At 39.2% G+C, this 14,282-nt stretch overlaps 1 protein-coding gene across 1 annotated transcript; it reads right to left on the bottom strand.

Moving 5' to 3' along the window:
- Positions 1-614: 614 nt before the first annotated feature.
- On the bottom strand, positions 615-13,904 carry lurap1 (leucine rich adaptor protein 1). Its single transcript, XM_054602945.1, has 3 exons — positions 13,692-13,904; positions 1,143-1,454; positions 615-977 (listed from the first exon to the last, which is right to left on the bottom strand). Exons 1-3 carry the CDS (start codon positions 13,902-13,904, stop codon positions 615-617), a joined length of 888 nt encoding a protein of 295 aa, XP_054458920.1.
- Between the last annotated feature and the right edge of the window lie 378 nt (positions 13,905-14,282).

Consider the following 14,282-nt stretch of genomic DNA (forward strand, 5'->3'; position numbering starts at 1 on the left):
ATATAAAGTAATTAAGAATATCCCAGAGAAATATTCTTTGAGGGGCTTATAAATCTTTGTCGTGCCCCTGAGTTTGGATTAGAGATCTGGTGTTAGTTGAAGTATTGTAGCTTCTGGGTATTATTCTTCTGGATGAATAGGTCAAATCATATTTCAAATCTTATTATTAACATTGCTTGATGTACCATGTCAAGCAATCCGAAATCATGTTTCAGCTCTCAGATCGTCTTACTGTGCTTTAGAAAATAAAATAAATTGGGGAACAGAAAGAGAGACCCTGAGAACAACATGACACAGGATTTTTAAATAGAATTTCTAAAGTTTGTGTGCGGCAACCGTAATATGGTTAATTAATATGGTCAACATCCTGAAATGTGCATCCAGCTTAATACTGACATCAATGATTTATCGAAAGATCACAGGAGGAAACTACATGACAAAAAAGTGATTCTTTGTCATTCAAACCCAGTGTCTTTCAACAAGGAAAGCCTCACTTTGTGCATTTTACAACAGCAGTTCAACCTTTTTCTTTTTCTTTCCATCAGTGATCTGGTCTTTGATGTGACAGAGGGAGTGTTCAATAGTGGCTTTAGTCTCCTCTGTTATTACCTTTCCTACAAAAACGTCACATCTTCTTGCGACTGCACCCACCGCCAGTGTGCGTCGTACTCTAGATGCATTTTGCCGTTCATTTTGCAAGTGTCCAAGTCAATCCTTCCGTTTTTGTAAGGTTTGAGTTTTGGGCTCTGGCCGGTTCCTACTTTCTCGTTAGTGCTGAGGCGGGATGGGCTGCCTGTTTGTGTGATCGGTTTCTCCAGGACACCGTTAGCCTTAACAACTTGTGCCTTTGTCCAGATCGGAGAGTCTTGCTCAGGGCCCTCAGACTTTCCCTGGAGAGAGCTGACAGGAACAGCTGGTTTCCCAGTTCCTGTCCCAGCATCCCCTGTAACAGCAGTAACCCCAGTCCCCCCCTTCCCCTTTATCCCATTCCTAACCCCAGTTCCATTTTCATTTGGTTCAGCCCGAATCCCACTCCCAGCCCCAGAAGTAGGCTTCACCCCTACCCCAGCTCCAACCCCAGCAGCTGTGACAGTGGCCCCGGGGCCTCCCCCTGTCCGGCCCCCAGCAGTAGCCTCTGAGACCAGCGGCTTGGTGGAGCAGATGACAGACTCCGAGCTGGAGGGGCAGTACTCATCCATGTCATCCGCCAGGGTGTCCAGGTAGCTGCCGATGGAGATGTTATCCAGCTTTTCGTTGGGGTCTTGCAGGCTGCTCCAGGAGCCTCTCCAGGAGGTGTCGGGGCCCTCGCCCAGGCTGTACTGGCTGCTGGTTAGGCTGCTGCAGCGGCTTGTCAGCGTGCTGCGCTCCTCCAGCAGCCATTTCACCGCCTCGATGCCTTCATGGACCGCCAGCAACTGCTGCAAGATCTTCACGTCCACCGAGCGCAAGTGAAGCTGCGGAGAAATAAAAAGAGCGTTATGGATGATGTTACAAAGTTTATAACTATTTTAATTAAGTTAATGTTTTGATAGTTTGCGATAGGAAAAAAAAAGTGATAGATGAGAACCAGACAAACTATAAACCTGGGGAACCACAATGGCTCTGCAGATATTTATTTAAGCATTCAGCCTTGGCTCCACAGGCAAGCGCAAACACCATTATAATGCTATTAAACCTTTGCAGATTACCATAATTGGAGGTACAGTATACCAGAAGCGGGTACGCAGCAACCACTGAGGAAACAAACAAGGTAAACGTAGGGCTAAAATCTTAGAGATGGAAATAAAAGAAAACAGAAAGAGATACACGGTGGAGAAGTCTTGTATTTAACAGTTTAAAAGGGAAACTCATCGGGAGAAATTGTTGAGAGATGGAAATTTGATACAGTGGAAAGTATGACACATTTGAAAAATAAAATCATGAAAAAATGGTGCAAAACTACTGATTTATTTAGTTATGATGTCATTTGGTATAATAAATAAAGTAATGATTAATCAGAAAAAAAAGCCACTGGTCTTCTGATGGGCCGTGTGTGTGTGTGTGTGTGTGTGTGTGTGTGTGTGTGTGTGTGTGTGTGTGTGTGTGTGTGTGTGTGTGTGTGTGTGTGTGTGTGTGTGTGTGTGTGTGTGTGTGTGTGTGTGTTTGAAAAAGCTAAACGATGAATAAGAGGAATAAGACGGCTGCGGTCATGGAAAATTCCTCCCCAGAATACATTAGCAGAGGTCTGTGGTGAAGTGCAGTTCCAAGAGGTGATATATGGCACCGACTTTCAAAGCTATCCACCCCTCTCTGCAGATAACTAGTCACTCTCAAAGCTTAAGCTTTTCGTTTTTCAGTGTCTCAGTTTCCGCCACCTAATATTCTTTTTCTTTATTACTTTCTTCTGTCTCTCACTGTGGCCATTAAGATTGTCTCTGTTTCTTTCTTTCACAAGGTAGCTGTAGCTTGGTTTTCTGGAGTCATATCTTAAAATTAAGTTTATAAACAGCATTTATTACCAAATCAGTTTGTGTCTTGTGTTTCACATATTATGGATACTTTCAGATAGCTTTTATACAAGATTGTTGTTTATTACTAAATTATGTTTTACCATTGATTAAGTTTTTGGATTCTTTACGTAACTAAAAGTACATGCACCACCCTGTAAAAATGCTCAAGAGAAAGTATATTGCTGTCAGACAAACATATTGGAGCAAAAGTACAAAGTTTTCTGGTAAAGTAAAAGTACTTAAAAGGTTTTCCTGAAATATAGTACTTGAGAAAATGTACTTAGTTACATTCCACCACTGTGTTTTACTAACCAGGGCCATACAAAACACACATTATTATGCAACGCTGTATGAAATATACTGTATTTAGCAGTGGGCCCAGTCAAAACAATCACAGTAAATGGGCGGCTGTGGCGTAGTGGAGAGCAAGGTAGTTCTCCAATCAGAGGGTCGGTGGTTCGAGACCAGGCAGTCGATGTGTCCTTGGGCAAGACACTTAACCCCAAGTTGCTCCTGAAGGCTTGCCATCGGTGTGGACTGGATGTTGCATGAATGTTAGTTAGAGTCTGATGGTGGCACCTTGCATGGTAGCCTGTCATCAGTGTGTGAATGGGTAAATGATATGTAATATACTACTGATTGTAAGTCGCTTTGGATAAAAGCGTCTGCTAAATGACTGTAATGTAATGTAATGTAGTAAAGAACAAGCTGTAAAGCATAACTGTAGATGATTCTAATAGATCATTTTATAGTAATATGTGCATATATCTGGTCAAAGACATGCACTTTTAGCAGTTCTGTAGCAGTGTTAGGTAGACGTGCCTTAAAAGACCTTTGTTCTCTGACCTTTAGGAGTCTTTGTACACCTCTGGACAGGAAAGCATTGATTCTTTCAACCTGCCAACTTTATTTATCTCTTGGTCTTGCATAATGTTTGCATCATTGGTTATGCCTCCAATAAGCGTCACGGATCATTGTAGATTTAGTCTGTATGTTTTTTTTCTGTCATGATCCTGAGAACAAAAAACAAAGTGTGTTTAAAAGCCGAGGATTCTACCATCAACAACGAAAACTGTGTATGTACAGAAAATAATACTTCTCATATATCATCACTATGTGAAGCAGATGGCTGACCTTTGTTTAAACCATTCACCACTCAGAACAGTGACTTCTGGCTGTGTAGGGTAAAACTACTTTAGCATGTAGTCGTCTCTTACCCTTATCCTTCTCAGTATCAGGCTCAGTGGTCATACTGTAGATGGGTGATATAGATCAGTGTTTGCCAAACTAAGGATTGGAGGCCCCTCGATAAAACTAACAGATCACATGATGATAAGAAAATCTTTTGTGTCTTTTTGTGTGAAATATTAAATATGTTCACCACTTCAGACTTCTAAAAATCCTTCAAATTATACATCAGAGAAGGAAAAATGCATCTTTGGTCAAATTTCAATAACCCATGGCTTTGTAACATATGTTTACATCATTAGGTCAAACACTGTTACTTAGTCTGATGGCCTTGAAACCTTTAAATGGGTTGTTTATGTGACTAGTGAGGACACTGACTCACCCGACCTAAACCATAACCACTAAATGTCAAACTCCAACCCTTAAAAAAACATTTACCAAAGCATGACTTTAATTTGACCCATAAACAAGTCTTAATCCAAAAATACATGCAAGGTTAAGCTTGTGGGGACCAGCTTTTGTTCTACACAGGACTAAAAAACAACTCTTTACACCTCAACAACCCATGCTAGCACTTACTGCCATCTCAATTTAGCTCTCTGAACATGCTCTTAGCTGCTTATTGGGGATCAGCTTTTTAGGCTTCTTTGAGTTTGAAGAAAAATAATGAAATTAAATGAGCTGTGTGATCAATGCAGTTCATATCTGCTGATGCCAAAGTTACACTGCTGGCTATATTACAACTGGCAGAAACAGCTCTGACATCATGAAGGACAAATAAATAGTGAGAGAAACATAGAAGATTAATGTATGCGTATCTCTATCTGCTTATTCATCCACCTTTTCTGTACTTGAAACACAAATAAAAGCACACATTGCAGGGAGGAGTGCCAGACAAAGAAGATCAACAACCACAGCTTTCTGTATGTGTTTGTGGCTGTAAACTGGCTGGCGTCCCGGGGCACAGTCAGACATTTTGGGTGGGGTTCAGGTTTGAGGTTTGAGGGTTGTTTCAGCTGGCAGGGAGTGAGCGCCTAATGAGGATGGCAGTAAAAGTAGCTCCATGCCTGTCAGCGCTGAGGTGGCACAACGCTAACATGCTGAGCGCTCCACCAGTCTGTGCTCACTCTGCTGCTGGGCTGTCCGACAATATAGACAAATCCATGGTTGCTCTCACACTTCAGATTGTCATTCTTTAGTGGTAAGGCTGTGTTTTACTTTATATTCTATTCAGCAAAAGACAGCGATTAATGTGTGTCATAACAAAATCAAATGAACTTGAATCCACAATAACATGTAGACTCCTAAATTTGCCAGTTTACATCCATTTTAAAACACTGATTAATACCTGTCTGTGAAATACATGCCAGCAGTGTGTATTCTGACTGTACTGTTATATTTAATCCATAAATAAACATGGATGCAAAATTAAATGATAATATAGGTAAAGCTGAGTCGTTTATTTAATTAATCAGACAGCTTTTAAACAGAACTAATTTTATAATGTATTAATTATTTCAGTTGTAAAAGTTCCTTTTATTATATAAAGCGTTGATAGTGGTCTTATATACAGCAATGCGTTCTTCTATCTTTCTCTTTATCTGTGGGTTATCAAAACAGAAATTAACATTGTGAAATACATAACAGTATAACATTGTGTTACTACATATGCGCCAAGTGTGTCATACATTTTGTATTATGCTGCTTTTCCAGCAGGAAATGCTTTAATTTTTATCATACTTCTCAGATTGATAACAACCTCTTATAAGACAATGAAGTCTGGGGCCAAAAGGGTTTTATGTAAAACCATTCAGGATGAGAGCAGGGAGTTGGTTAGACACGTCAGTGTTAGCCTTGAGGACTGAAACACACATTAAAACATGTTGTGCCTTCAGTATAAAGCCGAACAGATTTCACTTTTCCTGCTCAGGCGTGAGGCCAAGCACATCCCGGCTGATCCCTAGGATTCTGGAAAGCTCATTTTCCTGCCTTTGCAGATGACACTGCCCTTGTTGGTCTACTTAACCAAGGCAATGAACTGTCCTGTAAAAGATACTTTGAATGTTAAATGTTTTAAAATTAAATGTTTGGAAGACCAAAGAGTTAATTATTAATTTCAGATGAAAGAATGAGGAGAACTCCCCAGTGATAATAAAGGGTCAGCAGATAGAAATTGTCCAGTTATCTAAATATCTTAGTGTCTACCAGGACAGTAATGGTCAAAAAGGCTGGCTCACTGATTGGCCTTTCCCCAGACTCACCTGAGATCATTGTAGAATAGAGAACAATGGCCAAATTACCAATAGTTCTCTATTTTGAAGGCTATCCATTACACTGTGGTTTTAACAGACTCAGAAGCTCATTCAGTGAGCGACTAAGGATGCCTCATTGTTTTACTGAATGACTCAGACGGTCTTTTGTTCCAGCAGCAGTACGATTTTTTTAGAATTATTTTTAGATGTACCATCTTTCAGCTGATATTTATGTCTTAAATAGCTCTTTATGGAGTTATTTATTTGTTGTACTTGGTATTTGTTGTGAACTGTGAATGTAATGTCTATATTGTTTGTTGTCTGTATGATTTGATTTTGTGGCAAATGAGTTCCCCCATACGGGATTAATAAAGCGTATCATCTAATCTGATTTTTGTCAAACAATATTCAGCATCATTTTTTGCTTAATCTGCTAATGAGTGACACGTCACTTGTTTGAGGATTTTACTTAAATCAAATAACGTTCTGTAATCTGCCTTATTCTGAACCGTTGTTTTTACGACACCATCTTTTTCTGCAAAATTCATTAAGTAAAACAAAGCAGAATAACATTACCATAGAAATTAATTTATTATAAGATAAATATGATTACACAAGTATATCAGAATAAATATTGTATACATTTAAGTTAAAAAAGGGTATTTGCTTATTTAACTTTTGTTTTACTTATAATTAATACTTTTCGGGATTTTGATCATTGGTCAGTCAAAATAAATAACTTTGGGATGTGGCGACGAACATTTTCCATTATTGCTGACATTAAATAGACTCAACAATCTATTAATTTCATCCCGCATTGCACAAAAGATTAACCAAAATAAAAAACAAATAGTTGTTGTCCTCATATGTGTGCACAAGCATGTATTAGGAGCTCAGTTTCAAGAAAAACACTCAGCACTGAATTCAAACTTCAACAGGAGAAGATGGCTGATGGTAACACTTCAGTAATCTCCTCTACATGAGGGAATTTAAGCTAAGGTGTGTTTAAGTCTCTGAATTTGATTTACCTCTTTGAAACTAGAAAATACTAGTGAGACCCTTTATGTGCAACTACTCCCAAAAACATCAGACAAACCTCCAACAGCTTCACACTGAGAACACTGTTGGAAAGTTTTCTTTGGACACTTTATTGGACTTTTTCCTGTCAAAAGTTGGATTTTGTGGCAGAGCAAATTGTGGTGCAGTGTTCTGGATCAGTTGGTTGAAACACACATTGCAAAATGATGACACATTTTAGATAAGAAAGTATTATGTAATTTTTAGCCTTCATCATGTATTTGTTTCTAATTCACAAGCATGACACCACATGCTCCATCATATTTGCTGTTTTGCTGTTCAATTGTGCCAGAAGTTATGAAATGCCACTTTTGTTCCAAGATTTTTCTTTGTCAACATACCTTTTTTTAAATAAAACAAGGCCTGTAACTAACTCCTTATCTTAAAGGATTAAAATGACATACATTAGTTGTTATTTTTGTACTTTTGGCCATCATTCATTTTAATCTTTGATAATACTGTTTTTGGCTTGTTTACAACCACTCTTGACTGACCACTCGTGTTCCTTGCCATCTGTTTTCATTGCAATGAACTCATCAGTTATTTTGGTGAATGCAAAGTTATCATAACCATAAATGGCATTAAAATGAAACCCAACTTGTAATAAAACTGAATTTTTCCTAAAGCTATATTTTAGATTTTATGGTGGAACGATTTTCCCTCATCAATATGCAAAATGAAGCAGCAAGGTCAATCTAATCAGATCATCCTCTCTTTTAGGGAAATGTGTACAGTAAGAATGCATTTTCATGTATCATGTATTGAAAGGATTGAGTGTCTAAAGACAGACATTCAGTCATGACACAGTGCACTGTGATAACGTATGCACAGCTGATGCCTGATCTGTGACGCAAACTCTCCCATGTGGGCGAATACAGCTTCCAAATGTCAGGCAGCTATATAACAGACTGCTGAATCACTGCCAGCAGGGACAGCACAAACACACACACTCGTTCTCACGTACACCAGCAAAATATAACCCCCCCCTCTCTGTCACGTCCCCTGGTGTCACTGTCTGACGTTTCACCTTCCTAATTCAACTCTGCAGACAAGCAGCGTCCTTGCAGAATCCCTACAGTCTCAATAGACAGAAGGTCGGCCCTGTCTCCCCGTTAACCTTCAACTGCTCCATCTGTCTGAGTTCACCTCTGAATGCTCCATTAAATATCCCCCCTCCATGTTTTTTCTCTCAATTTCCCTTTTTTGGTTCTGTATTTGACTGATCAAAGCATTGTTTCACCTGTTTTATTTCCCTGTGTATGGTCTTTGTCTCACTATTTTGTTCTGTTTCTCCTTTACAGACTATATAATCCCGTTTTTGGACCAAATGAAAATACATGTGTTACAAAATGTAAATTACTCCTGGAAAGTATTCTAAAGCAATATCGTTTTTCCCATACTTTTTCAGCACTGGGGTTTCAATAGCTAGTCAAAATACTTTCTGCATAGTAGCTTTAAGATCATATCCTATCTAATTAGTTTTCCTTCAATATCTGCTTGTAGTACAGCATTATCAAACTTTTGGTGGTTATTGTTAGACACTTGCAGCACTTGGTTAAGATTATGGAAATATCATCATCTTGGTTTATTACCGAAAAAGTCAAAAGGTCACTTGAGGCACGAGATCCTACCTGTTAACTTTAACACGATCATTCCCAAACCTTGACCTAATTGCTTTTGTTACCTAAACCTAATCCCACTACAGGACTCAGGATAGGAAACCCTAGTCAAAATGTCACAGTCCTGCATTTTTACACTCCCACTAACCACTCCAAACCACTTGCATGCAGTTAGAAAACATGTCGCTTCCTTTACTTGAACAAAAACATTTCTTGCGAAAATAATGCAGCAGCAATTCAATTTCCTATTAACATATTTAGGAAAACAAATGTGTAGTATATACACCTATGAGAACATAACTTCTCATAGGCAGGGTTGAAAACAAAATAGCTAGGGTGAATAAAGGAGCTCAAGTCATTTAGCAATAATTGAATTAGACAGAGTCTTTGAGAAGACAGCCAGTAGCCAGATAGAGAAAGAAGACTGAGATTAAATAGACTAGATAGATTTTGATTCCCTACAGCTCATCTCTGCACTAAAACCTAACTTTGCAATGCCATCCGTCTGTCCAGAGGTGGAAGAAAGAGATAGAGAGCAACAGGGAAAAGCTACAGAGAGAAAAAACAGACATGGTGAAAGAAGAAGCGAGACATACCTCGAGCAATAACACAAAATTGACTCTGTATGTCTCCCTTTGATAGCTGATTATGTCTGAAATACACAAAGCATATAGTATACTAAGGGCCTTAACTGTGTGTGTTTGTGTATGTGTGTGTGTAAGTGTGTGTGTGTGTGTGTGTGTGTGTGTGTGTGTGTGTGTGTGTGTGTGTGTGTGTGTGTGTGTGTGTGTGTGTGTGTGTGTGTGTGTGTGTGTGTGTGTGTGTGTGTGTGGGTGGCTGATGGCCTGTCTTGTGTGGTTTTAAAGGAGTGTCTGTGTATCCAGTAAATCTGTTTAGATCAGAGGAGAGTGTGTCTTCCATTAGACAGCTGCAGACTAATGCACAAGACAGGAGCTTTAAAAATGCTCTCACACAGATGTAAATCAACACTTAAATCCTTAGTAACAACATTTATTTGACTTCAGCTCACAGTGCTGTAAAATGCTCACTGATGTTGGCAGACAGCCTTAAGCCAGATATCAGACAACTGAGAAGATCAGACCAAAAGCCATCTCTAATGAAGTACACTCTCTATACGTCTCTATGTTTGATCTTTTCCTTCTCTGACATTAGAACATTGGTCAAAGCGCCAGAACATTAGTTGATGAATCAATTAGTTGAATGACAGAAAACCAATCAGCAACAATTCAACAATTTAATGTTTAATGTGTAATCTCCTACGTACAACTGCCATTACAACAACATCTGGTCCCAGCTTCTGAAACACAAGGATTTGCTGCTTTGTCCTATATCATGTATAAATTGAGTACCTTTTAGATTTTGGACAGTTGGTGAACCAAAATAAGCATTTATTTTCTGACATTATATAGACTAAACTATGAACTGAAAACTTCTTAATTGGTGATGAAAATAATCAGTCTAGTAAGCAAAGACAAATATTTGGTTTCATGACAGACCATCTTTTTAAACGACAAATGCCCCCCAAAAAGCACCACACAAATACTCCATAGCACTGCTAGTGGGCAAAACTCTATCCTCCACAGGGCATTATTACGTAAGCTAGACATGCAAAGAGAGAGACATTGAACGGAAACTGCCTTATTTGTTATAAAAATAGTAACTCTGGGCGATGAATGTTATTTTGTTGTGTGAAGTTTACATAAAAGTTAAAGACAGTGTGATTGTTCCAGTCTAACCTACATCAAAAAGAGTAGACTGATTAACAAGAAGCAGAGCCACATTTCATTAATGATGGTGACATAGTGACAACATGGCCCACACACACACACAAAGATACACACACATCCTTGATCTAACAGCAGACAGATGCTGCAACCCACCATCACCATGCTGCGCGTTTACTGATACAGTAGAGTAACAGATGACTGTGACAACATAGACCCACTCACAAATACATTAAAAGTGAAAAAAAGAAGCGGGTATAGCCTACTACTTAACATGCTGTGTGTGTGTGTGTGTGTGTGTGTGTGTGTGTGTGTGTGTGTGTGTGTGTGTGTGTGTGTGTGTGTGTGTGTGTGTGTGTGTGTGTGTGTGTGTGTGTGTGTGGATGTGGGCGTTATAATCAGTATGAAAGAAAGTGTTCACTATAAGAAAACAGTGAGGATAAAAACCAAAATCCAGATCAAGTGTGCGTGCACGGGTGTGTGCATGTTTAAGCTTTTCCATTTAGCATTACACGGCAGACACTCTGCACATGCGTTACAGCACATCTTACTAAGCAGATTTCTGATGAAAGTGCAATGCTCAGAAACCTTTTTCTGCACTCCCATTACACAACACCACTCTCAGAGATGAATGAAGCAACCACAAACACACACACACACACACACACACACACACACACACACACACACAAACACATGCACACACACACACACACACACACACACACACACACACACACACACACACACACACACACACACACACAGAGTAGAAGCAACCCTCCCCTCCAAGAAGAGGCTTTTAATCACTTCTCTCCCAGTCCTCCTCTCTTTTGCAGAAGACCTGATTAATGGCTAAAACTGTTAACAAATCAGTCTTACACTCTGCTCTCAACAGATTTATAGAAACCCTCTGGATGCTTAGTGAATCAGAACTGGGAACTTTGGTCAACTATACACTTTGGAACTGGCTGACATTGGTGTCTGGAGGTTACAACAGTTTCTCAATTTCTCTTCAACATTGCTATGTTAATAGCCTAATAATTGTCATCATTCCCTATGAATGAATAGTTGATGGAAAACATGGAGACTAAATATCAGCTTGTATTTGGTTTCAGACCCAACTGGGAGGTCTGATGTCACTGAAAGGATCCAAACTGACGCCATCAATATCGTATTGATATATAGTAATTCTTCTGACGTGGTACATCATTTATTTAGCTTTTACATGTTGAGCTGTTAAATGTTCCTGCATGCCATCATGATGCAAGCAGTGGTGGATAAGGGATTTGTGATGTGAATCTAATGGCTCAACCTCAACCTCTACTCGCATGGATGTTGATCCTTGAAAATTGAATTAATTATCTATTGCAAACAGGTTTTATGCATGGCTGAAGGGGGGAATTGGTATGGAGAAGATGCGACAAAAGGCTGCGATAAAAACATCCAACAACTGAAAAGTAAAGAATAAAAAAAGCAGGTGACATGAGTTAAATGCTATATTAGGCATATTAGGGCCTGGGTCCAGACCTTTGATTCCCCCCCCCCTTCCACCAAGTTTGAGTTGTCTATCAAATCTAGGTCGGGAATAATCAATATATTGCCATGATGCAAAGTAACAAATTTATATGATTTTTTTCCTTCACATTTAAGTTTGATACAATGTTGCTTTAATATGCTGAAAAAAATGTGGTAATGTATTATATTATTGTAATATATTACATTAATTATAATATTGTGCAATATTGTATCATATATGACATGTGACATGCAGTATGTATCCTAATTTGTCCATGCTGGTTTAATGCAAATTGGGAGCATTTTATGCCTCTCAACGGCTCTCAACAGGGCGATGGCTGAGCTGGCCTCTCGCAGCTAACGGTCCTTACAGCGCTCCAGTAAAAAACAACAGCAAAAGTGCTGACAGGGCTAACTGTGTATTTCAGTTACCAGAGGGGGAACTGGAGGAAGGGTGTTATGCTTTTGCTATGATGCCGTCGGTCAAGACAGTGCTATCAGCCGTAACAGTTGTATGAGCACTGAGCGGCAGCCCTTAGATAGCCAGTGGGACACACTCACATGCTCTTACATACACTAACGTGCACTAAAAGCATGAGCGGCCAGCTTGGCTATGTTAACAAAGCACAGAGAATCTCTGATTACAGCACACATAGAGGGAAAGCGACTTCATTCTCGCTTCAGGTAGACATAACGCCACTATATTTTTACTTCGCAAAATTCTTGTTTGCTGCTATATTATATTAATAATTATTATAATGTTTCCTTAGGAAATTTTCAGTTACAGTTGGGCAATAACTATTTCCTTTTAAGGTCTCTTTTGACCTTTAAAGAACATCTTGGCTGCCTGCAAGCATCATGAAGCTGGCGTTGCCTCAACTCTGGACTGAAATAAGTTTACATTTCTGACATGTCCCAAAACTGTTAATGTGTTTTGTAGAAACTCTTTAAGGAGACAGCTTGCTTTGTTTGGGTAGTTTGATGGTGGTGGTGCAATGTGTCATAACTACAGGAATGTATGACATACATGATCACACAATGGGGAAACAATAACAGTAGAGTGGTGCATTATTACAGACCGAGGATGGGTCCAACGTATAAAGTTTGATTGCAGTTCAGAAACTTCTACATGTAATAGTCATTAAATATGTTAAAAAACAAAATCAGTTAATCCCATATCAAATAAATTAATCTAAAATATATTTCAGAGGGATAATGTACCAACATATCCTTCAAATGACAAATATCCCTGTTGCATCTCATACAGTAACATCAGATATATCTTATTGCAGATGTATTGAGTATTTGTGTATTGGCTGATGAGTCTAACAAGAAAATGCAGTTCTTAAATGACAAACTAGATTTGAGGGAATTTAAAGAATGAGCAGGGTCCCCATTGTCCACTAGAGAGCACTGAGATGTTGATTTTTCAACTAAAAAATGCTAAAATATAAAATAATAAGTAAATAAAGATATTTCTTATTCAAATAATTCAACATGGTGTTTTATTATAATGTATACCGATAAACTGATTTACTGATAAATGTTTGATATTCACAAGACCAGTGGAGCAGAGTTGGCTCAAATTCTAAGTCACTATGATATCTCAGTACGGTGTGGACTTCTTTAAATGACACAATAGACTGTATAGAAGAAGGAATGCCACATCCTTGAAAACAGGAGTCTGCCACACGTTCAACAGCCTGTCACCACTCACGTACACACAACACACACACACACACACACACACACACACACACACACACACACACACACACACACAGTCGACAGCAGCACTCTTACCATCTCCATCTTCAATTTCCTGATCTTTTCATCCAAACTCTTCTTTCCAGTCTCTTTACTGGTGTCGTGCGCGGTGGTCAGCTTGGCGTCTCCCCGGAGAGAGGACGCCTCATCCCGCATCCACCTGAGCAAACCCTCGGGGGTCTTCCGTCCGATTTTCACCTCTATGTCTTTCAGATCTGGGATGGTCTCGATGGCAGTGCCTTCCTCCATCGTATTCGCGTTTCTAAAGCAAAAAGATCCGCACGATTTCGTCCTTTTCGTTTCTTGGAAATTGTTGCCTGCCCAAGCTGCGAGAGTCACTTCCTATAGGATTGTATGGCATCCTCTGCGACTCCAGCTGAGTTAGACTGCGCCAGGAGAGAAAAAACAACTCCCCGACAGCATCAGCAAACTAATTATGAAATGTTCTCAAGTGTGAATAATGTTTAGAGAGATTGCTAATTAAACAGCATTGCCATTTAAGCCCGTATATCTAAAGAAACCTGTGACCGCCAATTTAAAGCAGATTTAAAAAAAAAAAATAATAATCTTATTTTCGATTTATTTCCCGTGTCTGGTTGTTTGGTTCATCCACAGCGCTGGATACAC

This window comes from Anoplopoma fimbria, chromosome 8 (genome assembly GCF_027596085.1).
Source record: "Anoplopoma fimbria isolate UVic2021 breed Golden Eagle Sablefish chromosome 8, Afim_UVic_2022, whole genome shotgun sequence".
Classification (NCBI taxonomy): Eukaryota; Metazoa; Chordata; class Actinopteri; order Perciformes; family Anoplopomatidae; genus Anoplopoma; species Anoplopoma fimbria.

Excerpts from the sequence above, each read along its gene's own strand:
- lurap1 (XM_054602945.1), bottom strand. The coding sequence starts at position 13,904 with ATGGAGGAAGGCACTGCCATCGAGACCATCCCAGATCTGAAAGACATA. Across the intron at positions 1,455-13,691 it reads GGAAATTGAAGATGGAGATG|CTTCACTTGCGCTCGGTGGA; the intron begins GTAAGAGTGCTG and ends ATTTCTCCGCAG. Across the intron at positions 978-1,142 it reads TCTGCTCCACCAAGCCGCTG|GGGAAGGGGGGGACTGGGGT; the intron begins GTCTCAGAGGCT and ends AATGGGATAAAG.